Below are 27,635 nucleotides of genomic sequence, written 5' to 3' on the forward strand. Positions count from 1 at the left end.
CACACACACACACAGGTGAGTTCTTCTGTGGTGATTCGGGGGTGGGGCTTCCTGGTGATTGGCCCATGTCTCCTTGTCTGTCAGTGCTGTCTGTCCAGCAGAGGCAGCAGCTGGAGGGCGTTGTCTACTCGTCCCGCTTCGCCCTCGCACTCTTCTTCTCCCCCGACGCCGTCGTGAAAGTTCCCTGGGGCGCGAAGTACGTCACGGACAGCAGCTGCATCCGCTACGTCGCTGTGGACTCCAAGAAGCGCGGCGCAGGTGTGTCCGTCGTCTGTCTGCTCCCCTGTATGTTCCTCTCACCTGTATCTCGCTCACTGCTTTTGTCCACCTGCTCAGACGCTCCGGGCCGCGGCCCCTCCCTCGTCGTACATACCGGCGTCCCGTTTGGCCTGGAACACCTGGAGCGAGACAAGGAGGATGTCCAGCCAGTCATCTTGCGGGAGCTGCACAGGCTGCTTCCTGGCCTGCCTCAACCAATCAGCATCAAGTGCCAGAAGTGGCGGTACTCACAGGTGAGTCATCTGTTTGTTGTAACCTGAACTCCTCCCCCAATGCGGCGATTGACTCACGGCCCCTCCCCCTCTCTCTTGCAGGTCCAGACCTCAGTGCCTGACTGTCCGGGTCACATGACCATCCTGGACGAGCCGCTGCTTGTCTGCGGCGGCGACGCCTTCACCCACTCCAACTTTGATGGCTGCGTGGAGTCCGCACTGAGCATGCTCAGAGTGCTGAAGGCCAAATTTGCCTGATCAATCATTAAACTGATCAATCACAATGTTTCTTTTGTCGATCAATGAACTGCAGATGTGTGAGCTTGTGCTGCGTTCACTAACGTTAGTAAAAAGTTTGTTAAAACCATTTTCAGCTTCAAATTCTTTTTTCTTACATTACACTCGTTAATCACTGACCTCCACTGGGAAATAACAGGTGCCCCCGGATGGAGCCTTGGAGAACTCCCAGTTACCCCTGTCCTGTAACTGGGATTGGACCAGTTTATCAGTGGCAGGTGTTTAAAAGCAGCACTGAGATACGCTCATGGAAACGCTGTTGATATTTAGTCTCCTGTTGGGTCAGAACGAGTCGAGGAGGGCGGGTGTGTTTGGGCCCACCTCCGGTTTGTGCAGGTCTTTGAACGCCTCAGACCTTCTGTGGGTTTTGGCCGTGTGGTGTGGAGGTGACTGACAGCTGAAGCTGTTTTATGAGCTGAGCTGTTTGGGTCAAAACAAAGCGAGTGAGTGTGGGTGGAGCTGAGCGTGGGTGGAAGCTTGCACCCTCCGTGGAATGAGGGTTGAAGTGTCTGATGTGAAATCTGCCACACCTTAAGGCGTCAGGTGACCGGCCGGTTGTCTGAGGTGGAGGCGTGGTGGGTGCAGTCCAGCTGGTGGAGCTGCTGCCTGAGCGTCTCCGCTGCTCTGCGCCTCCTTTGATCTTTTTATAGCAGCAGATGAGACAGAATCAGTGATGGCTCGCTGCCCACGAGGCACACTGAGCGCGTGTGACCTCATTTCTCCTCCCCGCTCCCTGCTGCACTGCACGGTGGGGGAAGCGAGCCATTATCATTTCTGCCAAGTCACCAGTCGATCGTGCACGTGCGCGCACACGCAGGATTGAGCTGAGGCGCTCCTGTGTGCACGAGTCTGTGCAGCAGCGGAGCATAAACGAGTTTGTCAGAGAAGAAGACGATGATGGTTGTTCACGGCTGGCACAGCGCGTCGTCTACTAAGGTGGGAGTTGGTGGTTCGATTCCCGTCTGCAGTGTCCTCCATCCATCAGTGTGAACCGTGGGCGTTTCTATGAATGAGGCGTGTTGAAACACTGTATCAGAATCAGCCCATTAATTATTTACTAGACAAAAAGTGAATTCTTATTTTTAACTCTGAGCCAAGTCAGAGTTAATCAGAACATCCAGCTGAATGTCTGTAAGTAATCACATTACATTGTCAAACTCAGGAACAATAAAGAGCACTACCACAGTTGTGGGTGTGGCAGCTGTGGCTGGTGACGAGTTAAACAGTGCGGTCAGTCACGTCTGCCTCAGCCTCCTGAAACACCCAACGCAGCTTTAGAACTGATCGATCGTGGCTCAAGAGTTGGGAGTTCGAGCCCCGGCTCCGACAGTCTCGGTCGTTGTGTCCTTGGGCAAGACACTTCACCTGTTACCTACCGGTGGTGGTCAGAGGGCCCGGCAGCCTCGCCTCTGTCAGGTCGCCCCAGGGCGGCCGTGGCTACAACGTAGCTGCCATCACCAGTGTGTGAATGTGTGGGTGTAGTATAAAGTGCTTTGGGACTAAGTAAAGCGCTATACAAATACAGGCCATTTAAAACACGAGTTCATCAAGAGTTTATTCAACAAAATGCCCCAAAGCCATTTTCTTTCCTTAAAGCAGCGCGCTGAGCACTTGATAACAGAGCAAATGGACCTTAAGAGAAACTCTTTTTCGTACTGACAGACACCTGAAGCATTATGGGATACGTAGTTCTAAAACCAAGCAAACAAAAATCAAACAATGAGCAGCTGTTTATAAATAGTTTATTCACCTTTACAGTGTTTTTATTTCTTTATAAAACAAAGAGAGGAGGAATAAAAGAGGGGGGGTCAGATTAACATGTTGCCATGGTGATATAGTTTATAGTCAGGTGGCATTTTTTGTTTGTTGATTGGAAACTAAAATGAACACCTGTGTGCAGCAGACGTGAGACACAAGGCTCGGAGTTGGGTACAAAACCAAATCTGATCGAGACCACAAACCCCGCCCCAAAAAAGGGCCGTCCTTAAACAGGAAAGCAGAAGGAAAGTTATTGTTAGCATTGTGCTAGCGACCTCGTTTAAGCTAACGTTAATGGCTGTTTTTGTCGCCGTGAAAACAAGCTGAACAGCCGCGTAGCGTCCCGCGTTCCTTTTAGTTTTCACTGGTCAAATGCGCCAAGTCGTCAGCTTTAACGGATTTAAGGTGCTCGTGTTTATTTTGTTACCGAGTTACCCAACAGCAGGAGGTGGGGCTTAGTGATGACACCACACATCTGTGAAATATAGATTTAAAGGCAAAGCGCGAGCTGCCCGTTAATGACAGCAAATAATTCTGGATGTGTTGAAACAGCCATCAAGTGTTAACAGGATGCCAGGAAGACACGGGCCCACATTTATTTATTTATTAAACCTCAGTTAAAACGTATTTCACCACACCTGGTGGACTGACCAGTCAAAGCTTGGTCCACTAAAGCCTGGCCAGCATCTTCTGTTTGGAACAAACCGTCTCCCTGAAATCACGCTCGCCGTCTTCTGGAAGCCTGCTGAGGGGCAGCACCCGGGGCTCTAGTTTCTGTAGTTGGCCTGCAGGTTAACGTTTGAAGCTTTGGCCATGTTTAGACTGAACAGGAGCGAGAGGAGATACACTCTACGCCAATGATGTGTTGTTTTATGTTCAGGACTCAGATCTGGGGAACAGCTGACATCAGCTCATCAGGAAAGCAGAGTAATAAGACAAAAGCAGAACAGATGGCTAAACAGCCTGATCTGGACGAGTTTCTGTTGTTCTTTCTCTGACTGGACCAACAGACATGGTTTGGGTACACAACTCCGAGGAAACGTCTGAAACTACTGAAGGTGTGGTCATATGACATCCATCCGATTTACTTGAATGAAAGGAGGCTGAAACACTGACGCTGGTTTGTGAAATGCAGAATCCGTTATTCTAACGAGGTTCTCCGTGAGGATAACACGAGCAGACTATGCCACATGTCTTGATGGGTCCCAGTTCCCTTGTGGGATCAATAGAGCATCTATCTACAGACTGTTGCACAGAGAAACGGTGACACCTTAACCTTACGGCGAAAAACAGAGTGTGAACACAGACTGTAATTACAAACGGACCCAAACTCAACAATTAGGAACACAAAGGCGTCCGAGCTTCATCGTGGCAGGTTTGGTGAAGAGACGCAAACAGCAGAGCTGAAGCACTGTGTGGTCGGGGACAGAAACAGGACGTCTGAGGAAGCAGGAAGTACCGGAGCTTGTCACAATGACCGCTTTTCCACTGGTGCCAGACCCAGCACACAGATCTGAGAATCGTTAGCAGATGTTGGGCTAATGTCTGCGCGAAAAGCACCCCACCCAGAGTCTGCCAATCACTGGATGAATTTCTTGCGGTAGGCCCTCCCGTAGCGTTTGACGGCACAGGTCCTAACTTCAGGAGCAGCAGGCTCTCTGGTGGGGCCGCTGTTTCAGCACCACAGCAGTGGGAAAGAGGCAGGCGCGGTGCATTAAAAGGCAAAATTCGAGGTTCCTTCACACAGAGTTGCCGCAGAATCCCTGATGATGTCAGAATCGGGGAGGAGTTTGACCCCAGCTCTGTTAACAGGTGACCACTTTCTATGAAACTCCAGGTGAGGAGAAGAGCTGAACGGAGGTTTGTATACAACCAACAATGAAAAGACACCTAGCACCTTGAACAGTCAGAGACGTGGACAGCACCTGCCTGGCCTCAAACACCTGAACCTGCTCAGCAGTGGTGAATATTACCAACATGAAATACTACAGCACTCAGTCTTCCACGTTCGGACCCATCTCTGGATCTCTGCAAGCTTCCCTTTGGGTAAAGCGGTGAGGTCTGCTGGAAAATCATTTAGAGAACCACAAAGAGTCAAAACGCAGCTTCTACCCATCGTTCTGGACTCGACCACGACCTGCCCCAAACCTCATCGAGTGACTGCGCTTCAGTAAAACTGTGGGTGTTAAGAACAAATCCACCTGAATGGAGTCAAACCTTGGACTCTGGTACAGGTCTACACTACACCCTGGTCACTGCTGAACGGGTCAGTGACAGGACGTGAGGCCAGGTCTGATAGCACCTAATAGGACTCGAGACAGGAAATGCTGCTGTAAAAATCCCAGTGGCTGTATGGCCACGCTGACGACACAGCTGCTGGGCATTAGAGATCAGGAGTGGACGAACACGCACGCTGCTGGTAGAGAGCACCACAGATGGACGACCAGTCCTGGGCTCGCTCAACAAGCTGCATGCACTGGCTGTCAGTAGCACCAGGCCACGGCGTTAGACGTGCTCACACAGGATGCCGTTTGTTTGGCTAAATGTCAATCTAACCTAAAAACCCTTGGCACTGATGAGGAGGCATTAGATCGGTCATAAGAGAGAGCACAAAGGAACAGTTGGCAGTTGCTTCAGCATCATCATCACCATCACCAAGAGCTCTACAAACATGTTCAACCTTGGATGGCAAGAACGGGCGAGCTCCCAAAGATCTGAGGGTCAAACACACCTTCAGATCTTCTCCTTTTGGGGTCAAGCTCAAGGTTCAGCATCTTATTTATCCTGATTGCAACTGAACATGAGTGAAATCATCATTACTGATGCCTCTGCCTTCATTACAGGTCACCAGCTCTTTGCCGTTAAACACATCTGGAGATCAAGATGGGAGTTGTTTTTACTGAAGGCATCGGCACTACAACTTTGGAGTTTGTGTTTTAGATCCTCATGGTGCATCCTGTGTGACCAGACCTGCCAAGACCCACAGGTTCAACAACAGAGACCCAGATACCACACCCACGATGAACTATCAGTCATAGCAGGGTCCACGATAGCTTTTAGCACCAAATGTGAGGACGGAAATCAGGCGTCAGGACTAAGACTTCTACCTGTGCCCGACCAGGACGCAGATGACCCTGTAGATGCTCCGGACCATCGGACAGACTTTTATACGGTGTGACTGGCTGAAGTCAGACGGTGTTTATGGTCACTGCATTAGGCCTTATTATACTGTACATGTAATATCTTTATGCAGAACGGTGGATGTGCAAGAAGAAGCTTAATGGTTAAAACAGTCGTCCAAGAGCCCGCTTTAACTTTACATATGTTGCATGGCAAAGCCAAACCTCCAGTAGCTGAAATATCTCTAATACTCATTCTGTCAGTTTGAAACAAGTCTCAAACCTGCTGTGATGCCAACGTGACTCTCCAGCCATCGTCCCTGGTGTTAAAGGTACAATTTGCAAGAATATAAGTGCTTAAACATCTCCAAGAAGTAGTAGTGAGTAAAAACGATTAATAGTCTATGGACAGAGTAATAATTCTAGAGCGTTACCATTCTGAAAGATCAGAAACCAGAGACACACAGAGGCTGACCATCGTGATGGCGCCGCTCGGTCAGCACAGCGTTTCACCTGTTTTTTGGGCAGTGATCCCAAAATCCTCATGACCCCGACGAAGTCCCAGTGTCCATTCAAAAGATGCTCCAAATGGACCTGGCAGACCTTTAGCTTAGAGTAGTTTTACTAAAAAGAAATCCACGACGTTGTAATGATGGCACTGCCACGCTGCGGACTCCGGCTGCAGAAAGCCAAAGCTCACAAACGGCAGCTTCATGAGGACAACAGCGCAACACGAGCCAAATCAGATCTCCTGCACAGACGGAGCGCGCCTGGAAATATTTACAAGGCCGTCAAGATTCACTCGAGTGTCCTTCATAAAGTGCATGCCAGACACAGCGAAAGCCAGCGCTCTGGAGTCAAAGATTTCTGCTTCAGTCTGTGCTGGGGGCTAGCCTATATAGGTGTGTAGCTTAAAAGCAGATCGCTGCAGGAATGGTTATACTGTGCAGTAGCTCATTTGTCGTTTAGCTTAATGATTGATATATTTCAGAGTACAACAAAAACAAGGTTCTTTGAAGTGTAGGAGCTGATTGAAAGACTGAACAGAGTCCTTCTGTGCAAAACTGAAGACAGACAGAGAAGCAGTGAAGCAGGTGTTCACGCTCGGGTCGCACTCAGAGCGTCCTTCAGCAGATGATTGACGGAGCTGCAGAGGATTGTGAATAATAACGTTTCTCATCTTCACTGTGACATTCAACAGCAGGTTGTCGCTTCTCTTTGTGCTTTGTCCCAAACTGGGTCCAGATCAGCGATATTTTGATATTTTGCCAGGTTCATCACATGACCGTCTGCCATCATCAGCATCGTGGTTTCACATTTTGAGTCAGGTAAATTAGTTTGGTTGTCCCGCAGTGATCCACGTCTCAGATTCAGGTGAAGCACAGGAACTGGCCTTCAAAGCTCCACGTGGGTCCACGCTCGACCTGAATTTGAGTTTTCAGCACACAGAGAGAAGCGTCAACACTGAGAAAGCCTGAAGAGAGCAGAGATGAAGACAGAGTCCAGACCGCTCAGCACGAAACAAAGCTGGTCGGGAGGGGCTTCGTCCCACAGACGCCGCGGCGTGGTCACTAAAGAAGTCTACTCGTCTTTCCATTTGTCTAGATTCAAGTTTTACTCCTTTAAACTGTGATTTCCTGCGTCACACTGTCCACTCGCCTGGCCCCGCCCACATGCTTACAAATCCATGTCATGTGATTGTCCAGCTGTGTAGAAGTTTGGGGGGTGGGGATGGCGAAAGTTTTCTGATCAGAGTCCCACTGATCAGCTGCGGTCCGCCGGCGATACTCCCCGTTAGCTAACCGCCCGCTAGTCTTCGTCTGGGTTCACGAGTGTATACATACATACATACTGGAGATATATATACACGTATATAGCTGTATGTTTGCGTATTAGAGAGAGAGCGTGTGTGTCAGACTTTTGTGATCTGATTGTGGTCTTCGTCTTCAAACCCCTCGTTCTCAGGGTCCGAGTCCGTCGTGTCCGAGTAGCGGTAGTGATCCGGTTCGTTGTCGCTGGCGTCTGGCGTCATCGAGGACGTGCTGCTCGCGTCACAGTTGGCTCCTTCTTCTACCGTCTTGGTGAAGAACAGTTTCACCTGAAGCAGAAGAAGAAGCAGACCGTCAGTCTGGAGGTCACCTGCCTGCTGCTAACCAACCTCGCTGCTCACGCTTTTAAACTACAGATGGCGGGCAGCGGCGCTCTGCCGCTCATCGCTCTCTGTGCTTCTAACGAGTTTACACGCTAGCACAGCAGAAATCATCTTCCTGGTCATTACAGCTGGGTTTGTGCGGCTCGTCAACTTAACGAGTCTTTTTCTTAAAGAACAAAACAAGCAGGATATTTACTCAGCGCCATCGCCGTCAGCGGCGTCGCTGCTCAGCAGCTTACCTTGAAGTTCGGGGAGAAGTTCCTGTTGGCCTTGTCCTTGTTGGCCTTGTCCAGGTCGTTCTTGGTCAGCGTGAGGACCAGGTAGTCTCTGTCGTTGGTTTCGCTTCCCGGCGTCATCGGGGTCTGCGGCGTCCTGTCAAACAGCTCTCTGGGTGTCCCCGCGCTGCCATTCTCCATCCTCTCTGGGACTTCCTCCGGACCCGGGATGAAGAAGGTGTTGATCCAGAAATGGAACATCTTCTCCTACAATGAGAAAAAGCAGTGAGGAAACCAGGCCGGCCGTGCGCTCTGCCATCGTGGACACGTGTCCGTGTTCCACCTCCTCTGGTCCCCGGAGAAAAACCTGTGCTCCTAAAACTGATGCTGAACATCTACAGCAAAGACTAGTTTGAGTTTGGCACTGAATAACCAAGGCTGACCTTTGACCTTTGACTGTGAGGAAATGTTCAGTCCTGCTCAGACACGGGGTCTGCACAAGACTCAGCACTGACCACAGACGGCCCTTCGAGGTGAGCCCAGACAAACTACACCAGGCCACATGTGAACCCCACTCAGGACAACAAAGAGGACTCCATCACCTCCTCACCTTCTTCAGCACCTTGTTCTGCTTGTGGAAGAACTCCACCTTGATGTCTCCACAGACAGGAAGTGGCTGCGGGAACTCAAACAGCATCAGTTTGTCTTCCCTGCGGGTGTGGCCGGGGTTAGAGGTGTGGATCTTCACCTTCAGCTGGTACACGACAAACTGGGGGTCTGCGGGGAGCACAGGGACACCCGTTAATTCAACTGAAGTCGCTCGAAGCGACGGCAGACTTACTGCTCGAGACTCACTGCAGGTGCCTCCGGTGAACATGGGGATGGTTTCAAACAGCATCTTGTGGAAGAGCAGAGCCACCGGTTTGTACTGCAGCTGGTTCTTCAGCAGGAAGTTGTAGTAGACAACGTAGCGCCGCTGGCTCGGGATGGTCACACCCTGAACATCAACAGATCAATCGTGAGGTCAGGTTATATCAGAGTCTTTCAGCATCCTCATCAGCCGCCTCTGCAGAGTTAGAATTCATCCATTCATTCTGTCACGCTGTCAGGGTTGCAGGGGCACCCTGGGAACACCCGGACGGGCCGCCAGGCTGTGGCAGGGCTAACAGAGACAGACAATCACTCACACTCACACCTGTGGACCGTTTAGAATCGCCAGGTAACCTAACCCCACTAGCTGCATGTGTTTGGACTGTACCCGGAGAGAACCCCTGCAGACACGGGGAGAACATGCTCAGGGTTTACCGCCCAGTTACAACCTTATTCATCACAACAGCTGCTCAAGGCGCCTCGTATCACGAGGCAAAGGCTCCACATGAACACAAAAAGGTTACCTTCTTGTCGTGGGTGCGGACCTCCCCGTAGAAGTCGAGGGCCTCCTGAGCTTCCTGGAACTTGCCCCGGTGCAGCAGGTAGGCGCAGATCATCACGCCGGTGCGGCCCTTTCCCGCCTTGCAGTGGATGGCGGCGACGTGCTGCTCGTCCTCGCTCAGCCACTTGTCCAGGTCCTCGCAGAACGGCTTTATCAGCTCCAGCTGGGGCGGGTTGTGGTCCTCGAACGGGTACTGAGCGACTGGGAGAGGAGGAGCAGAGCGACGGCTCGTTACCCAACACCAGACAAACACACTGCCTCTCAAAGGTCAGAGGTCACAAGAGGACAGGCTCACCTTGGCAGTTGAACTTTGATGAGTCGTAATGTCGCTCCGCACATCTGTGGAAAGGCACACAGATGTTAGGACTGGCCGCCTCGCCGGCAGCTGTCGGCACCTCTGAAGGAATGTTTAGCTCGCTGACGTAAGGAGCTGCGGTGAGAGGCGGAGTCCACCTGACAGACGCTCACCTGAGTACGTTAAAATGAACCCCTCACCCACTTCTCTGTGCTTGACGTCACAGTATTATCCTGTTTGTTAAACCTGCGCTGCTGTCAGTACACCTGGACCTGCTGAGCTGAGTCGGCACGCCTGTGGGCGGGGCTCCTCACATGAACATTTCCCACATCAGTGAGCGAATGAAAACTTTAGAACTGAAGGCCCGTCAGGCTCGACTCCTGAGGGCCCCGGTCCTAACAGTCCGGTCTAAACTCAGCTTTATGACCTGAACAGGAAGTTTTCATTTCAAGACATCATCACAGAGGAAAGCAGACTGAGTACTCACAGGTTGTAGATCTTATAGTGATTCTTGTGCTTCGAGTCTAAAAACCTGAGAGGAGAGGCGGGGCAAACCGTTAGAGAAGCTTTAAAACAGACCGACTTTACTCACACGGCAGCTCCACGATGACATGTGGAGTGTTATTACAGCGTTATCACACTACAGTGTTATTGCAGAGTTTGCTGTGAGGCTGAGGTGAAAGTCTTTCATCCAGAAATCCTACGCCGAGCAAACCAGCTTTAAAAACCAACACGTGGTCTCCGCAGCGCCCCCTGCTGGTGTCTGAACACGACGCGGCTTTAACGAGGCTGACGTCACATTTCGAGCACGTCTGTAATCAATAAAATAATCTATTATTGCTCAGCTGATTGAAGCTCGCTCACTTGTACATTTCACATTTTTGTGGCCCACCTTAAAGCAAACTTCCTTCTGATTTGCCAGGTTCAGGAAGCCTACTGAGGAGCTCCTGCTCTGGACTCACTGGAGATCAGTTTTCAGCGGAGCAATATCCCATATGGAAAAGATACATATAAATCTTATAAAGTTTGTATCTGTCTTGTGTGAAACTTGTATGAAAAGCATACAAGAGTGAAAACAGATATAAGATCCCTTGAAAAATTATATAATGAAACTTGTATGTTTTGGATACTTCCTAAAACAATATATGAAAGTAACGAGAAAGTGGCCACGTTCATGAGTAAATCATATAAGTTTTTACTATTTCTTTTCCATATGGGAATCACTGAGTCTGTGTTCTTTCTGAGCGTGGATCAAAGAAAATCTCCAGTTTCAAACTTTCGGTGGTTTTCGTTTGTGTGTCCATCCAATTTTTAAGATTTCCACCTTCACTAGCAGCAGCGATCATTAATCCGTTAACAGGAAGTGACCCAATAACCTTAAAAACTGGGTTGTGCATTTTTTCAGTACGGGATCAGATTTCACAGCGATGTTTACAGGAGGCGCTGCTGAGCACTAAAAACATGGGTCAGAGAAGGTCAAAGGTCATCTTACCGAACCACGTCGTCGATGTTGTTCCTGTAAACGCCCTCCAGCCGCTCGGCGGGGAAACCCATCGCGATGATGTTTGGATAAATGTCTGATGGAGTGCCGCTCAGGACCAAACGTCTGAACACAGCTGGACCCCAAAAACTAGCACTCAAACATCCAATCACAGAGCTTCATACCATCACATAATTAGTCAGATCTCTCTCCTGGACTCCTCCCCCTTTAAGACAACCTTTGGGTTGGGTTTGGCTGCCCCTCATAAACAGAAGGTCTAACAGCAGGTGGCCGGCGCATACGACCGAAAACACAACAGTTCCTCTTTAAAAATGAATAAACCATCACATCATCGGAAACGAGTCGAGTTTCCCTAATCGATCAGTTTACCTCAGAAGGTGGTAACAGGTCAGGTATCAGAGTCAGCTGACAGGAAGTTTGCCAAAGCGATGAATCAACTGTCAGAAACCTGAAGAGGTCAACGACATAAAAACAGCTAAGAGAATAAAATGTAACGTCAGGCGTCTGTAAAGGCACAAAGCACCCCTACTCTGATCAATAATCAAACTGATCGGGACTTTCACTGTGCTGATCATCCTCAGTCCCTCCACCATAAGTGGCTATTTGCTTTCTGATCAATAGTCCTGTTCAATCAGCTGCATGTGGATTGGTGCCTTCAGCCCTGCAGGTCCTCTGAATCAAACTTTATTAACACAGGAGAGAAGCGAACACCACTAAATATGACCAAACAGAATAATCAATCATCAGTAGTGATCGATAGATTTCATTAATTCAGTGCTGGGTTTGTTATTTTACCAATAACACACAGGTTGGTCGATAATCGATATTCTGACCTACAGCAGATGCATCAGAGCAGCCTGGAGATGCTCCAACAGACCTCACGCAGAACTGCATTGAAAAATCTGCTAAATTAAGACTAATTAGCAGACGTGTCAGTGTAAGGGGACAGCATGAAGACGGCCGCTGCAGAAAAAACCAGCGGAACATCTGGACCATGAAGACCGACCGAGAACAGCCTTCAGGCACGAGCCAGCAGACACGAGCCCGCCTCTAAATGTGCGATTTTTTGAGTCCGGCTGCTCATCAGCAATACGCCCCACACCGAGCCGCCTCCTTAAATCACAGCTTTTCTGAACAGGCTTCTGCACGGCGCTATCACACACACACACACACACACACACACACACACGCACGCACACACACACACACACAGGTAAAGGATACAGGTCAGGTCCAGGTCGAAGCCGTCCTCCTGGTACCGCCTTTTGTTCCTGCTCACAATCCCCCGGATTCTGATTAAGGCAGCCATCGCTGCGCCCCGGCCTCCGGTGAGGTCTGTCAGCGGGTCAGAGATCACCGGGAGACGGTCTGTTTTACTGCGGAGCCTCAGCTGTCTGGTTACCCTGGTAATCCTGGGCAGCTAGCTCGCAGCTAGCCGGCCTCCAGTCCCGCGATTTCCAGATTTAAAGAATAACCCGCAGAAAAATAAAGCCCAAATAAAATCCAGTAGAAACCTCGACCCGAAGCAGCACGAATCGGTCCCTTTATCCGGCCTGCTCGCTGCCTCCCGAGCCCCGCTCTGGATGGATGCTAGCCGACCTGCTAGTAGAGATGCATCCGGGCTGTCGCTGCTCTTTTATGGATCAGAACAGGGGAGCTCCGAGGCCTCCTCCCCGCTCCCGCAGCGGGCCCGGGTTTCCAGATCCCCTGCCTGCAGACAAAGACCATCTGCGGGAGGACGGCCGGTGCGGAGCCGGTCCTCCGGACGTATCCAGCAGAGCTGTTCCCGGCCTATGAGCGCAGGAGAGCCGCCGTGCCTGAATGCAGGTGAGTGGAGAGAAACCCTCTCCGCCTCGGTGCCTTTGAGCAGAGCGACTAGACGACAGTTACGCATGCGTCAAGTCTGCAGCAGGACAGCAGGAGAGACGTCCACATCCGCCCGCCTTCAAAATAAATGACCTACCTCAAAGGACTTGTTTTTTTTTCTTAAGCGTTTCCGCAAATGAATTTAAACACTATCATGGAAAAAACACATTTTACGTCCACAGTACAACCTAAAGACTTTAAGGACTTGTGTGTTCCATTTATTCAAGTTATTTAAGTATGTTTTTTTAATGAATCGATCCCAGTGGTGGGTTAATAGTTAAAACACTTTTGAATCTTTCAAAAAAATATTAAATTTTTCACCAAACAGCAGCAGAACAGCAGATTTACTGATGTATTTATCATCAGAGGGACAGAGATGCTGCCAAATTTACCTATGGTGATAATAATCATAATAATAATAATAATATAAATTCCTGAAACATACTCATACATATTTAACGTTGTTAGTATTATTGCTATTGTGCAGAATTTATCAACAGCTATTTCAGTTTGTTTTATGTTATCAATACATACATTTTTTAAATTCTATCCTTAATTAGATTACTGTTTTTTCTTTAATTTTCATTTTATGTAGTTTGAATTAATTATTTCATTTATACGTATATAATTTAGTCATGTTTACCTTAATTTATGTATTAAAAAAAGAAAATTGATAAAAGACGTCATTAAATGACGTGTGCGGGTTACATAATTCACTGTAGATCGCGAACTTTGCTTTTATTTTGTAAAGCTGCTCACTTTATTTCGGTGGGTCACCTTTCCTGACTCGATGATGCTAACTTGTTAGCGTCTAGCTGCGCTGCAATGGTTGGTTGCCATGTTGTGACGCCGCCATCCTCCCATTCAGAAAAACTCTAGGAATACGTAATGACCGGGAAACCTGGCAACCAGCGAAAGTTACATAATGCAGCATGCCGTCCCAGCAGAAGATGGAGTCCGGTTCCAGCAGAGTTTCAGTCCGTTTCAGCAGTTTTTAAGGAGCTGAAACGACGTGAACATGCTGCTGAAACTGAAAAGTTGCGTTTTTCCACAGAAGCGTCTCGTGGAGGCAGCAGAGCTTCGGCGGAGCCACAGCGGCCCCTGGTGGACAGACGTCGGCGCGGAGATGCGTTCTCACATTCACATTTTTTCTGTAAACTCTTGTCTATGTTTGTTGTTTGGGAATTAATCACGTTTGCGTAACTTTTATTATTCAAAATGTGAAAAATTCATATTCATTATTTACAATACAATTATTACAATCAAAACTGCGCACGACAAACATAGATGTTTACATCAGCGCTGCAATTTGCACTAATCAACCGAACACTCCTGTTATAACTTGCACATTACTTTTCTCAGTTTATATATACTAACTTACATGTTACATGTCTACTTGTCAATGAATAGGTACAATACATAATCTGTACTTTTCTAATTATTCTAAATATTCTTAACTATTTAAGCATCTTTCGGTATCCTGCTCATTTTGCACACTTGGTTTGCCACTTATCTGTACTCTAACTTTAATAACTGTACAGTACTCTGTTTCGGTAACTATTTCCTATTTTACTGCAGGGCAACCTGCACGTGGCGAATAAAGCTTTGATTGATTGATTGATTGATTGATAACTCTTGTCCATGATGGAAATATGTAAAAAGTTTGTGTTTCTGTTCTATATCCTGTTCTGTTTGTATATGTGTTTTCTTGCTGCTTTTACAACCACATTTCCCCCTGTGGGACAATTAAAGGATTATTCTATTCTATTTTATTCTATTCTAGGTCATTACGTGTTTCGATTTTGCCTGCAGGGGGCGCAGCAGAGTCGTGAGTTAAATAAAACGTAGAAGACGACGAGAATCCACATCCGGCTGTCACTGCCGTGCCGCAAAGGAAGAGCCAAAGGAATATCTGGACAGGTGAGCGTGATTCTACCTGACAGATGAGCCAGTTCCGCCCGGCTCCTCTGCTACAGGTGCCGGTGCTGCCGGTGCTCTTCGACGGAGACTCGCGTGTCTTTTTCCGCTCGGAACCGCTCCGTGAGGCCCTGCAGCTTCGAAGGTCAAGCTAATGCTAAAGCTAGTCCTTTCGGTTTTACCGTGTGAGCACCGCGGGGTCCAGACTGTGTCCGGTTTTTAAAGATAAGTTGGAAGTTCCGGACCGTCAGGTGTTTGTTTTCCAGAGCAGCAGGTCTGACTCTGAGCTCAGGTGTAGACGATTATAACTCACGTATGAATATGTATGACCTGAGGTCAGCTTTCAGCCTCGCGCTGAGAGAAGGATGAACTGTGTTCAACCTCAGCTAAACCGCATCACCTGTACGTCAGCGATGCTGTTAGTTATAGCTTATTTTCCCATAAAGTCCACTACAGAATAGCTGTTGTCATGCGCAGTTATGCCTCCGTTTGCAACCACGTGATTGAAACCATATGACGGATAAAAGAGCTTTGTTGTCCCACAGGGACGTTTGTCCTGGACAAGCGGTCCAGCAACATGAGCAGAAATACAGTGCTGTCATACAACTCTGGCAAACATTCATGTGCACCGCCATCTTTAAACCGTTTTGCAGCTGCTTGCTCTGTAACCTCTGCGTAAAAACCAGACAGACCTCATAAACCATTGTAGCTGCCAGAAACCAAGACGTGACCTGATGTAACAACGTTCACATTTCATCATTGATTAAGAGAATTGTATTTCTGAGCCGCCAGACTCTGAAAAATGGCTGATTTCGAGGACCTTTAATCAGGGTCGATCACCAGGCTGAAAATCCAGCAGTTTTCAGTTTAACTACTCACAGAGTCAGCGGGAGAAGATGATCCAGCCGGCAGTGACGGTCCCTGCACCGAAACCTCAGCCCTGAGCATTTATTCCACCTGAGTGATGGGAGGCCACATCCACCAGACTCTATTTCAAATTTGGGCTGTTTAGCATTTCTGTAACATTCTTTCCTCAAACATCACATCATGACTGAAGGCCAGCAGCTGTTTGGACCAAACCCCCTTTAAAAACCTGCCACTTTAAGCTCCTCCTGCTCCTCCTCAGAGAAACCCCGTTAGTTCAGGAGGTCTTTGTGTTCACCTGGAGCTCAGGTGTCATACCTGCTGATGACTTCTTCGTTTGTGTGGCAGGAGCTGCTGAGCGCGACGATGGTGCTGAGGGAGGTCCCGGCCGAGAACATCGCCCGTCCTCTGGGCAGGAACGAGGTCATCGGCCTCCTTTTCCGCCTCACCATATTCGGCGCTGTCACCTACTTCACCATCAAGTGGATGGTGGACGCCATTGACCCCACTAGGAAGCAGAAGGTGGAGGCTCAGAAACAGGTAAGAGCAAGCGAGCAGCTGCATGTTTGATCTTCACAGGTGGCTCGGTCTCTGATTGGTTCCTGGTTTGGTGTCTTTCAGGCCGAGAAGCTGATGCGTCAGATTGGCGTTAAAAACGTGAAGCTGTCGGAGTACGAGATGAGCATCGCCGCTCACCTGGTGGACCCGCTGAGCATGCAGGTAACGCCTCGTGTTGTTAAACTGAAGCTGTTAGAAACTCCTAAAAGCTTGCCCGCCGACGGCGGCGCCACGAGGAAACGGGAAGCGCGTGTGGTTTCTGTACCTGCATGTCACATACACCTTCTCCCTGCATGCAGATCACCTGGAGGGACATCGCAGGTCTGGACGAGGTCATCACCGAGTTAAAGGAGACGGTCATCCTACCTGTTCAGAAGAGACACCTGTTCCTGGGATCCAGGCTGCTGCAGCCCCCCAAAGGTCAGAGGTCATTCACCTGCGTCCTGTTTTAGAGTCGTCAATAAAGCTTTATACAGAAGGGAGCAAGGAAGGAAAGGAAATAAGGAAACGTGAAGGTAAAATCTGAACATGGTCTTTGTAACAGGCGTACTGCTGTACGGACCTCCGGGATGTGGGAAAACACTGATCGCTAAGGCAACGGCAAAAGAGGCGGGGTTTCGTTTCATCAACCTGCAGCCGAGCACACTGACGGACAAATGGTACGGAGAGTCCCAGAAACTCGCTGCCGCTGTGTTCTCATTGGCTGTCAAACTGCAGCCAGCGATCATCTTCATCGACGAGATAGGTGACGAACACACACACACACACACACACACACACACACACACACACACACAAAGAGTGAAAGCTGAGCCGGAGAATAGAAAAAGTAGAAACGAGAGTAAAGACCTCGCCGCCCGCGTGTTTGCAGACTCGTTCCTGCGGAGCCGCTCCAGCTCGGATCATGAAGCCACCGCCATGATGAAGGCCCAGTTCATGAGTCTGTGGGACGGACTGGACACGGACCACCACTGCCAGGTATGCACACCTGTCTGTCACATGACCTCAGCGGTGACGGGGTGTTTCCTTTTAGTAAAGATGTTTCCACATGTTTGTGTCACAATGACCTGAGGAGGGCGGGGCCACTGTGCGTGTCTGTGTCAGGTGGTCATTATGGGCGCCACCAATCGCCCCCAGGACCTGGACTCTGCCATCCTGCGGAGGATGCCCACCAGGTTCCACATCAACCAGCCTGTACGTGACTTTCAAAATAAAAGCCTCAGAAGTCTTAAAAGCAGGGGGCGTGCTGATGGTGTGTTTGTCCCCGCAGAGCGTGAGGCAGCGCGAGCAGATCCTCGGGCTGATCCTGGAGAACGAGAGGGTGAGCGCACGAGTCACGTGACCTTGTCATCATTCTGCAGCGCTTTACGACAGTCCTTCTTCTTTTACTCGTTTAATGGACGTCAGCACAGGAAATGAGAGCAAAGGAAAAGAACAAACACACAAAACAAGTTTGGCAAAGGGAAGACATGTAGGGGAAAGGAAGCAAGGAAATGATGGAAGGAAGGAGGATGGGGTTGTAGGAAATGGACTGGAAATGGGGAAGGACACAAAAGGATGGAATAAGGAAGGCAGGAACAAAGGAAAGGAGGAAAGGGAAAAACGGATAAAGATTGAAGGAAGGTTGGCAAGGAGGGGGAGAAGGAAGGAAACAAGGAAGGAAAAGAAGCCGATGGGAAGGAGGGCGGGTCGACGGACTCGAGCTCGCAGCGACCGATCTGTTTTCTCTTCACAGGTAGACTCATCGATTAGCCTCAGCGACATCGCCAAGGAAACAGAGGGTTTCTCAGGAAGTGACCTCAGAGAGATGTGTCGTGATGCGGCGCTGCTGTGTGTCCGCGACTTCGTCCACGCTGAGAACGACAGGTGGGCGTCCAGGTGTTTCTGTTGAGGTGATCAATAACAGTGACGGTTCGCTCAGGTGAGGTTTCAGTGTCGGGTTTCTCTCTCGCAGCCTTCCAGATGACATCATCCGCCCGATCCATCAGGACGACCTGCGGCGCGCCATTGTCAAAATGAGGAAGTCCAAGACCGCGGGTGGAGCCGGCGCCCTGCTGCACGCCGCTCTGGACTGAACACGCCTGGATCACACGATGACCTCAGCTCAGCCTGCAGCCGCCGCCCCCTCACGCTGACATGCCACTGCTTCCTGCTTGTCCTTCAGTCAGCTGATTGGCTGACGGTGGCGGGCTTTTCTTTTTTTCTTCTTCTTTTTTTTTTTTTTAAGAATCCCGAAATCCAAAATAAAAGCTGTTTGTCAGAGCTCGCTGTCACGCGTCCACGCCGCCGGCTCCCAAGCTTCCCCCTTTACAAAACGCTCTCATCCCGGCGCCTGAAGCTGCTGACATCACGGACACACGCGGCGGCCATCAGGCCTCGTCGTGACAAAACGTCTGACGCCAGATGGCAGGAATAGCGTCTGACTATGGGGGGAGGGATGAGATGGCGGTGAGGCACGTTAAGTTTTTCAGGCATATGACAGCGTTCTGCGTCTCCTCGCCGTTTGTTGGGTGTGAAATCGTGAGGAAAGATGGCGGTTGGGTTCAAACAAGCCGTTGCAGCGAGGCGTTTAAACTCGACGCCTGTCACACAGAGGGCTTCTACAGCAGGCTTTTATTGTGAAAATCCTCCCAAATAGAGTATAAGAAACCCACCAATAATCAATCTGATGAACAATAAGTTTACAGGTGTGAAGCACAAACGGCGAGCTTCAGCCGCTTAAACACGATTCAAGCTGCTTTGATGAAATGACGTCGTTATTGAAACTTTGACTCTGAAACACGACGCGGACGCTTTGATCCGTTTACAGTGTAAATAAACAAATGTGGCGCTGATGGCGTTTCAGGGGAACGCTTCTCTTTTCATCAAGTGTACTTTATTTGTAGTTTGTTTTTTTTTTATTTGTAGTTTTTAAGCTGAGCTGGTTTCTGTTAATCCTCAGAGCTCGCAGTCGTAACAGAAACAGGAAGGCGTCAGATTTTCACATTAAAAGACCGATGAACTTCCTGATAACACTGAATCATCGTTTCATCAGACGCAGGATTTTTTACTCAGTGTGTTGTTGCCTGTTTAAGTTATCATGTAATAAAGTGGCCAAAACAACAACATGGGACTTTTTCATTCATGCGGTTCTGAGGAAAAATGTTATGAAGTCTATTTCTTTATTTTATCAAAAATAAATTTGTCAAACATTAAAGTGTAGTTACGATGGAGGAGTTTCTTTAAACGTTAAATAATAAAGCTTTTTATTGAAAAAATAAATGACCCAAGTTGTAACTGCAGAAGCAACGCTTCGAAAAGAGGAAAACTTTATGGACGACAACAGATCCGCTGAATTTTGTACGTTTGCAATAAAACCATTAAAGCCGCTGTTACCAAGAGACGACGTTTGACCAGCTCGGACATCAGGACACGATTCTCACGTCAACAGTTCAAAGCTCTCCTTTGTAATCTGAACAATTTGTTTTCATTGATATTTCACATAAAATTACACAAAGTGAATTTTTAGAGGAACATTTGAAAATAAAGAATTTGTTTTGAGTAATAAAGAAGTAAAACAGTTTTCTACAGTTTCTTTTTGGAAGTGTAACAGTGAACTTTGACTTTAAATAAGACACTTTGTTCTGTTTTGATGGTGAACTTTTTTTTTATTAAAGCTTTAAATGAAAAACCTTTGGATGAAGATTCAGAAAATAAAAAAATAAATAAAAAAAATACCCAAAAAGTTTTTGGCACAAAGTTGAAACATTTTTCACCCTGAACAAATCAAAGATTAAAATAAATAAAGTCAAAATGATTCAGATCTCAGCCCGACACCCTGACCTGGACTCACAATTTGTAAAAGACTTTTATTGTGAAAATCCTGGTAGAAAGAAAATCCACCACCGAAAAAATAAATTAAAGCTGAAGCTTCTCTGGCATAACTGAGACTAAAGGTGGAGGCAGGGGAAGGAGGGCACCCGCCCTCCGTCACGTTTACCTGCAGTTTAACCTTCACACTTCCTGCTGACCCGAGAACATCAAAGCACATTTCACGTTTAACTTTTACCCAGAAACACTCAGACCTCAGGCCCCTGAAAACCTCAGGCTCGTTTACACTTCTGTACAAACAGAGGAGCCGCCCCCTGCTGGTCATTGGAAGGACTGCAGGCTGACGGAACCGTGTCCATCGTTTATCTACAGTCTGTGTCAGACTCCCTAAGTCAGACTTTGAGCGAACGAAAGGAAGAAGCTGGCCAATCAGAGCTCAGGTCCAGACATCTTCATGAGTTACATGACGTCTTTCTCCTGCTTCAAACGTCTGAACTGGGAAAAATTCTAGTGCGTGACTGGACGCTTGTTGTCAGGGGGTGGGGCTCCATGCCCCCAGGTTAGCAGGTGTGTTAGGCTTACAGTCCTCTGTCCCTCTCAGAGCTCCGTGTTGGGCGCTCGGCCCACCGCCCTCCCCTCGCACTCTCTATGGAAGTCGCAGCCGTCCAGCAGGTGGCGGTACGTTGCCCGGACGTCACGGTACAGCGGCGCATCCTCCGCCTCCAGCCCGGGGAATCGAACTGGCGACTCATTGACAAGTAGCTGCAGCCGTGGGCCTCGCTGGCAGTCGTACAGCACGAACAGCAGGTTGGCGGCGTATGGCACGATGAGACTGGTCCGGAAACGGCGACCTGCAAGACGCCATAGGGAGACTTCCTGTTAGAGCGAGACTCATGAAACAGCAGATTGTGGCTGTGACAATGATGTCATGATGATGTCACGCCACTCTCCAGAATGTTCTGTAGTCTGAACATCTTGTTTTAAATTTAAGGACTTTACGAGTGAACGTTTGGGAACATTTGGGAACATTTGGGACTTTAATGTGACATGAATACATTCATATTTCTGGAGAATCACGTCTCAGGACATACAAGTGCAGTTCCTGGAGGACTGAGGATGACAACGACGGCGTTTGTGTGTTGTGTCAATAAAAACAAGAAAAACTTGTTCTGCTCTCTGATTGGATGCTATGTTAGAGGTGGCGCTTCTTACCATGCTGTGAGTCGTAGTTGGTGGCAGTGGGTGGAGTCTGGTCCTTGTAGAGTCCCAGCAGAGAGAGGAGGGGGAGGAGCGTCTCAGCATGACCCACCAAGATGGAGGCGGGCTCTGGGGACGCGTCAGTGGACCTGACAGAGACACGATCGGTTCAATCAGTGATCGATCAAACCAAACGATTGGTGACGGCAACCGGAGCTCAGAAACGAGCACAGCCGCTCGGGAGCCATGTTGAAGCGGCTTTGGGTGGTTTTTACGAAGCATCACCTAAATGAGCTTTGCTAGTTGAAAACCACCTTCAGAGCTGAAAAACACGGCAACAAACAAACAACGATCGCAGGGGCCCCACCCACCTGCGAGGACGACCGGCTCTGTCCAGCGTCCTGAAGACGTGATGGAAGAGCGGGCAGCTGGACAGGCTGTTGATCTCGTGGCCGTGCGAGCGCTTCCAGTACTGCTTCAAGTCCGACTTGTACTCCAACACCTGCAGACGGCGAGTGGGGAGAGGAAACCCACGGACCAATCAGAGAGCCGTAAACACTTATGAGCCATTTGATCGCTTTACCATCGACAACCTGACCTGAGAGCCATCTGCAGCATCACTAATCAATAATGGATAATGGATTGCATTTATATGCGCTTTACAGTGCCACTATTCACTCCCTCTCACATTCACACACTGGTGGAGGCAGCTACAGTGCAGTACAATGCACGCAGATCAGGTCCTCTCAGCTGTCTTACTGATCCCGGATCAGCCCCGGAATAACGCGGAACGTTACCTTTGCGTCGCTCTCGTCAAACAGGAAGCACCACGGCGAGTGCACGTTTTTGATGGAGAGCTCGTACGAGCACAAGAAGAACGCCGCCTCCAGCAGATCTACAGGAGGCACAGAGGGACAATCTTCATCACACAAAAAACACCGCCCCCTGTGGGACAGGAAGTCCACAGAGCGGCATATGGAGAAATTTTAAAAAGCTTAACTGCATCATGGGAGATGTAGTGTGTGTGTGTGTGTGTGTGTGTGGGTGGGCATAAGAGACCTGGTGTGAGTCGGTGGTGAGGAAGGCCCAGCCTGTCGGCCATCCTCCTCCTCACTCCCTCCATCTCCTCGCCATGTTTGAACTTCTCCACCTCCAGCAGCGCCGTGCGGTTGTTCTCCACGCCCTCCACATAACCACGGCAACGGTCAAAGAAACGCATCAACTCATCGTCCACCTCGTGGCTGTACTCCGGCTCGCCATCTGCCCAAACACAAAGGTCAGAGGTCAGGCTCAAGGACTCACGTTATCGAGAAGGCCTCTGGGGTGGCGAGACTCACCGTGGCGTCCCCAGCGGCGCTGCAGCCCCTCCTGAAACGCCTCCACGCTGCTCACGCAGCGATGCTTCGAGCTGGTCAGGAAGCGCACCCTCCTCTTCCTCACACTCTCCTCGGACAGCAGAGATGGGAACACAGACGCCAGGCGGCTCGCCAGCTGACGCAGGTCATCCCGGCCCTTCATCACCAGCTGACCTGAGGAGCATCATCATCATCATCATTATCAGGGTCGGTCATACGCTCTGAGGTCACATGGTCCCCCTCACGCATTACGTTACTAACAGTACACGATTAGGATGATGTATTCAAGTATTTATTTAGGCATTTAAGTATTCGAGTACTTATTCATGTTAATATATTCATGTATACATGTTCTGTACTGACGGTCGCGGGCTCACCGTCCATGTCCTCGGTGTACCACGCCTCCCAGCGGTTCCGGATCTCCTGCAGCCAGCTCTCAGATCCGCCGGAGGCCCTGGAAGCTTCGGTCCGGACCAGCTCGCTCAGTTTCCGGATCCTGCGGATGTTCTTAAGAGTCGGGTAGCGGCTGCCGTGTCGGATGACGGCGGTGAGGTGGACCGGGGAGCATTGCTCGGCCGGGGGCGGTCTCAGGACCGAAGGGTCCGCGGACAGAGGGTCCCGCAGCAGGTGCGGGTTCACCTCCTCGTACCGGGTCTTGGTGCCGAAGTACCCGGCGATGTGCGGGATGTCCGGGACCGACAGGGAGGCGAAGGACAGGCGGGGCACGAGCAGACCCAGACTGGCCAGCAGCACACCTCCAGCGGGGTGAAACACGGAGAACATGTCGGCGGGGACCGGAGAACTGAGCCGGGGAGACAGACGGGGTCCACCTGCTTCCGCCTTTCTTGCTTTGTTGATGTTCCGGGTTTGTGTGACCTTTAACCTCCTGTTTTTCCGGTGTGCGGGCCGACCAAAAAGCATCCGCGAGGTTTAAAATTCAACATTTTTCGTTAAACTTCAACTTCGATGAAAAGTTGAGTTATGTAAAAAAAAAACTGCCGGAACTAATTTAGTGGTTAAAAAAAGAAGAAGAAAAAGGTTTTACCCTCTGAAGCTTCAAATTCAACACATCAATATAGAGAGGCACAATACAGCTTCCGCTTAACGGAAGCCAAAATAAAAGCCCTAACCGGTTTGTCTCTTTCAAAGTAAAAGCTTAAATGACAACAGGAAATGCATTTTACTCAAAATCGACATGAACTTTTTTTTTAACTAATAAAATAATAATAAAACAATTTAAAGAATCAGAATTTGTAGCTGATGAAGTTATGGAAATAGTTATTTTTCTGTATGGACACACTGATGTCATGTCTCCTTGTTCCTAAATCAGGGGTCATTTTAAATGGCGGGCCACAGACAGCCCGCTTTGACCTAAAGTGGGCCGGACCAGTAAAACTTCCTGTCACTGTAAATTAGTTAAATATTTAACTGTTTTTCTGCATGTTGAAGAAAAAGCTGCTGTGACACAGAACGAAATCTGACAGCCGGTGTCCTGCAGGTTTTAGATCTCACCTGGGTCAGCACACCTGAATCACATGATTAGTTCATTACAAGGCCTCTGGAGAACTTCAGGACAAGAACTTTATTTAAACAATTTTGAGTCAGAGTTTTGATAAAAGTCTTATTTTGATGGATTTATTACTTTAGTAGTGAGAACACACATGAAGTTTAAGGACAAGTTTGAAGCCTTTTGTCCTCCACGATGGAAAATCAATGACAACAAAAAACTTTATCCAGCTGCTAAGTTCATAAACTCTGCTCTCAGCTTAGCTCAGTGTCCTGTGTCACTGAAATGAAGAGAGATGTTGCTTGTTTTACGTTTTCACTCGTGTGAACACTGCTCAGATACACACCTGTCCTGTGAGGAGAACACAGGTGGGGTTTAAAGCTTTAACAGACTCCTACACCTGTTTTCCTCCACAACAGTGACAGGAATCCTCAGTGACCACACCGACTGAGGCCTCATCCACATCGCTCCTCTCCCCTGATGATAACAAATGTGGTTTTCAGTTGCAGACATCACTAAGTAGAAACACAATATAATTTCATGTTGTGTAAATGAAATGTACCATGTGGCTGTACGCTTGTGTGCTCTGATCATCGCATCGACTTACCTGAGCTCCGTGTTTCCATTCAGGGCTCTGCAACGCTCAGCACAGAGGAGCTGTTGTTGTTGAACCTTATTTGAGTCATAACATCGAAACGTTGCCAGGCAGGGAAAATGGTGACGGGGGACCAGCAGTGTTCTGCTGCCCTTCATATTTCCAATCACACGGCGAACCGTTTCCAGAATCATCACATGACACGGTCGGTAACCGAGCCTTCAAACATCACCACACGCGTCGTCAACAAAGCCTCGATTCCCGTATTATTTGAAACGCTTCGAAGCCTCGGCACAGAAGGACATTGCTAATAACTATGTGGTGGGCCGTAAATTTGACAACGCCTAAAGATCATCAACATCAGAACGTGTTTGTTGTGAGTATTCAGGCCATCACCGTTGAACCATTCCAGCATTACCAGTAATCCCAGTCAGACTGGTCAGCAGGTATACTGGGAGTGTTCTGAGTGCACGGCGGCACAGACTGGACTCATGCTGTGGAGAAAGAAGCAGCAGGTTCAGCTTCCTGCTGAATCCTGCAGCTCTGCACACCACCTGGTCTGACGGACACAAAGCAGCACAAACTCCACCTGGATGAACAGGAAGCAGGAAGTTTAATGTTCCTGCTGTTTGAACAGTATGATGGGATGTCTATCTCAGATGGCCCCGCCCCTCCCTGAGCCTGGTTCTGCTGGAGGTTCTTCCTGTAAAAAGGGAGTTTTTCCTTCCCACTGTTGCCAAAGTGCTGCTCATAGGGGGTCATCTGGTTGATGGGGTTTTCTCTGTTTTTGTGATTTGGTGCTACATTAATAAAAATGAATTGAAGTGAAGGGTAGCTATCACTGGGTCCCCGTGTGTAACCGACAGTGATGGAATAACAGCGTTACTAACGGCCTTCCCATGTTTATATTAACATATTAACATTAACACCGCAAGGTCAAAGTTCTGTTTTATGTTACATGAATACATCTTTGTTTGAGTTTTCTTTGCTTCACAGAGCTTGTTCTGCTGAAACTGCCCTTCACAGAGTGTGTGAGTGATACTGATAACTGTCTGTGAAGGTTCTCAGTCATCCAGGTCATCGTAGCAAGCTCCTTTGATACTGATAACTACCACCGTTTGAGCAGATGACATTCAACTAAACCCCAAGTTGTTTCTCAGCTGCAGATCCCAAACAGGTGCTTAAACTCAATAAAAAGTTGGATGGTTGACAACTTTCTCCAACCTAACGACATCAGGAACCTGAGGTCCTGTAATCTTGGACGGACACTAAGAGACAAAACATTTACCACAGACTCTGGAACTCTGTCCCGCTGAGCCTGAGATCTGTGAACTCTCTTTCAAGAAACAAACAAAGAAACAACGTTTGATTAACCTTTTTTAACGCTTTGGTATTTTGTTGTGAAGCACTTTGTGATTATCTTGAAAGGTGCTACATAAATGTAGCCACACAGTACACAATTACTGGGGTTCTGTCAGGATCCCGGGGCAGTCATGGACTGGTGATATTATATGTATTTTTGGTGTTGCTGCTGCTCTTCTCCATGCTTGTAGATGTGAGTGTGTGTGTATGGGTGCAGGTGTGTATGAACACTGGTTTACAGGCGCCTTCAGGCCTGGTGGGTGTGGCCCTGCTAGGGGACTGGCCACACCCAAAGCTACACACCTGCCGCTGATCAGGGCTACATAGGAGAGTCTTGGAGCTCCCGGGATCATTTCGTGAGACTTCCTGTCAGTTCTCCAGCTGGTCTGTTTGTGTGAGCCTACCTGTGTCGTTGAGGGTACTAACGGCTGCCTCTGTTTTTCCCAGGAGGATTGTTGGAACTAGAGGGCAGCAGACACACGAGCACAAACACTGGGAGAAGACACGGAGTGGAAGTCGGGAACACACGGGGATGTATTATTGTGTGTACAGTTTTCACTGTAAATAAAGAGCACTGTTTGCATCGCAGAGTACCGCGACTGGGTCCTCCTTTCCCCACATCCCCACGGTCTAACATGCCACACCGTGACAGGTTCTTAATGTGCAGTTTTTATTGTCAATGACGACAGCAGCCACATGGACTTGTACTGAATGCAGACAATGGCCGCCCTGCGCTGCACATGCAGGTCCTTTGCATCAACCATTTCAGAAATACATCATCTTGTTAAAATACTGACTTGTTACCACTGCATTACAATTATACCAATATGTTTCAACAACTTATGTGCATATTTAACAATTCCTTACCAACAATTTAACTTCTTCACAATGATCCTGTTCCACATCCACACATCAACGTAAACAGGAAGTCCCAAGATGCGTTTCTTGCTAGGTTTTAAGTGTGGTCAAAAAAGGCACTGAAAAATCATGAAGAGGGAGGGCTCACCAACATTTGGTCCATTTATACTGAATGGATACGTAAATATTATAAATCTTCCTTCTGGCTCTATTATACTGTTGCTAATGGTGACGTTTCTGTTGCTCAGTATGCTACACCTCTTTGTTTTGAACTGTAGCTGCTTGAGTACATGTGAGGGAAATGAGTGTGTGTTCAGATGGTTTGGACATTTGAATCATCTAAATAGAAGAAAGTAGTTAAACCTTTACTCAAAAAACATCTCTAGACCCAGCAGTCTTAGCTAATTATAGGCCAATCTCCAACCTTCCTTTATATCAAACATCCTTGAAAGAGTAGTTGTCAAACAGCTAACAGATCATCTGCAG

General features: G+C 48.6%; 4 protein-coding genes across 6 annotated transcripts in view; 2 read left to right on the top strand and 2 right to left on the bottom strand.

Annotated features, from left to right (window-relative positions):
• Positions 1-858, top strand: part of rnls (renalase, FAD-dependent amine oxidase) — a 4,806-nt gene extending 3,948 nt beyond the window's left edge. For both annotated transcript variants that reach the window (XM_005743418.2, XM_005743417.2), the window contains exons 5-7: positions 85-258; positions 337-512; positions 594-858. In XM_005743418.2, the coding sequence (XP_005743475.1) occupies positions 85-258; positions 337-512; positions 594-749 (506 nt within the window). In that variant the 3' untranslated portion in view covers positions 750-858. The remainder of the gene's footprint in view (positions 1-84; positions 259-336; positions 513-593) is intronic.
• Positions 859-7,255: 6,397 nt separating this feature from the next.
• ptenb (phosphatase and tensin homolog B) lies at positions 7,256-13,214 on the bottom strand. 2 transcript variants are annotated; one of them, XM_005743421.2, is made up of 9 exons: positions 12,485-13,208; positions 11,252-11,336; positions 10,247-10,291; positions 9,760-9,803; positions 9,427-9,665; positions 8,888-9,029; positions 8,643-8,809; positions 8,057-8,299; positions 7,256-7,763 (listed from the first exon to the last, which is right to left on the bottom strand). In XM_005743421.2, the coding sequence occupies exons 1-9, from the start codon at positions 12,567-12,569 to the stop codon at positions 7,578-7,580; spliced, it is 1,236 nt and encodes a 411-aa protein (XP_005743478.1). In that variant the 5' UTR covers positions 12,570-13,208; the 3' UTR covers positions 7,256-7,577. The 2 variants fall into 2 exon arrangements, with proteins under 2 accessions (XP_005743478.1, XP_005743477.1); XM_005743420.2 differs by having other exon boundaries at positions 8,643-9,029; positions 12,485-13,214.
• A 1,723-nt stretch (positions 13,215-14,937) lies between these two features.
• Positions 14,938-20,093, top strand: atad1b (ATPase family AAA domain containing 1b). The gene is made up of 10 exons (XM_005743419.2): positions 14,938-15,046; positions 16,256-16,447; positions 16,529-16,627; positions 16,765-16,885; positions 17,010-17,210; positions 17,337-17,443; positions 17,570-17,659; positions 17,736-17,786; positions 18,201-18,331; positions 18,420-20,093. Exons 2-10 carry the CDS (start codon positions 16,274-16,276, stop codon positions 18,538-18,540), a joined length of 1,095 nt encoding a protein of 364 aa, XP_005743476.1. The 5' UTR covers positions 14,938-15,046; positions 16,256-16,273; the 3' UTR covers positions 18,541-20,093.
• Positions 20,094-20,186: 93 nt separating this feature from the next.
• minpp1b (multiple inositol-polyphosphate phosphatase 1b) lies at positions 20,187-23,945 on the bottom strand. The gene is made up of 7 exons (XM_005743423.2): positions 23,205-23,945; positions 22,810-23,001; positions 22,532-22,732; positions 22,270-22,367; positions 21,844-21,974; positions 21,488-21,621; positions 20,187-21,126 (listed from the first exon to the last, which is right to left on the bottom strand). The coding sequence occupies exons 1-7, from the start codon at positions 23,746-23,748 to the stop codon at positions 20,873-20,875; spliced, it is 1,554 nt and encodes a 517-aa protein (XP_005743480.1). The 5' UTR covers positions 23,749-23,945; the 3' UTR covers positions 20,187-20,872.
• Positions 23,946-27,635: the final 3,690 nt, after the last annotated feature.

Source organism: Pundamilia nyererei, unplaced genomic scaffold, assembly GCF_000239375.1.
Source record: "Pundamilia nyererei isolate P.nyererei 1_Seehausen unplaced genomic scaffold, PunNye1.0 scaffold00131, whole genome shotgun sequence".
NCBI classification, from domain to species: Eukaryota; Metazoa; Chordata; class Actinopteri; order Cichliformes; family Cichlidae; genus Pundamilia; species Pundamilia nyererei.

Bases quoted from the DNA above. Each gene is read 5' to 3' on its own strand.
- ptenb (XM_005743420.2), bottom strand. From the start codon at position 12,569: ATGGCTGCCTTAATCAGAATCCGGGGGATTGTGAGCAGGAACAAAAGG. The intron at 10,292-11,251 runs GTAAGATGACCT...CTCTCCTCTCAG, and splicing joins AACATCGACGACGTGGTTCG to GTTTTTAGACTCGAAGCACA. The intron at 7,764-8,056 runs GTAAGCTGCTGA...CTTCTGCTTCAG, and splicing joins ACTTCTCCCCGAACTTCAAG to GTGAAACTGTTCTTCACCAA.
- atad1b (XM_005743419.2), top strand. From the start codon at position 16,274: ATGGTGCTGAGGGAGGTCCCGGCCGAGAACATCGCCCGTCCTCTGGGC. The intron at 17,211-17,336 runs GTGACGAACACA...GCGTGTTTGCAG, and splicing joins CATCTTCATCGACGAGATAG to ACTCGTTCCTGCGGAGCCGC. The intron at 17,787-18,200 runs GTGAGCGCACGA...TTCTCTTCACAG, and splicing joins TGATCCTGGAGAACGAGAGG to GTAGACTCATCGATTAGCCT.
- minpp1b (XM_005743423.2), bottom strand. From the start codon at position 23,748: ATGCTTTTTGGTCGGCCCGCACACCGGAAAAACAGGAGGTTAAAGGTC. The intron at 23,002-23,204 runs GTGAGCCCGCGA...GATGCTCCTCAG, and splicing joins GTACACCGAGGACATGGACG to GTCAGCTGGTGATGAAGGGC. The intron at 22,368-22,531 runs GTCTCTTATGCC...TGCCTCCTGTAG, and splicing joins TCACCACCGACTCACACCAG to ATCTGCTGGAGGCGGCGTTC.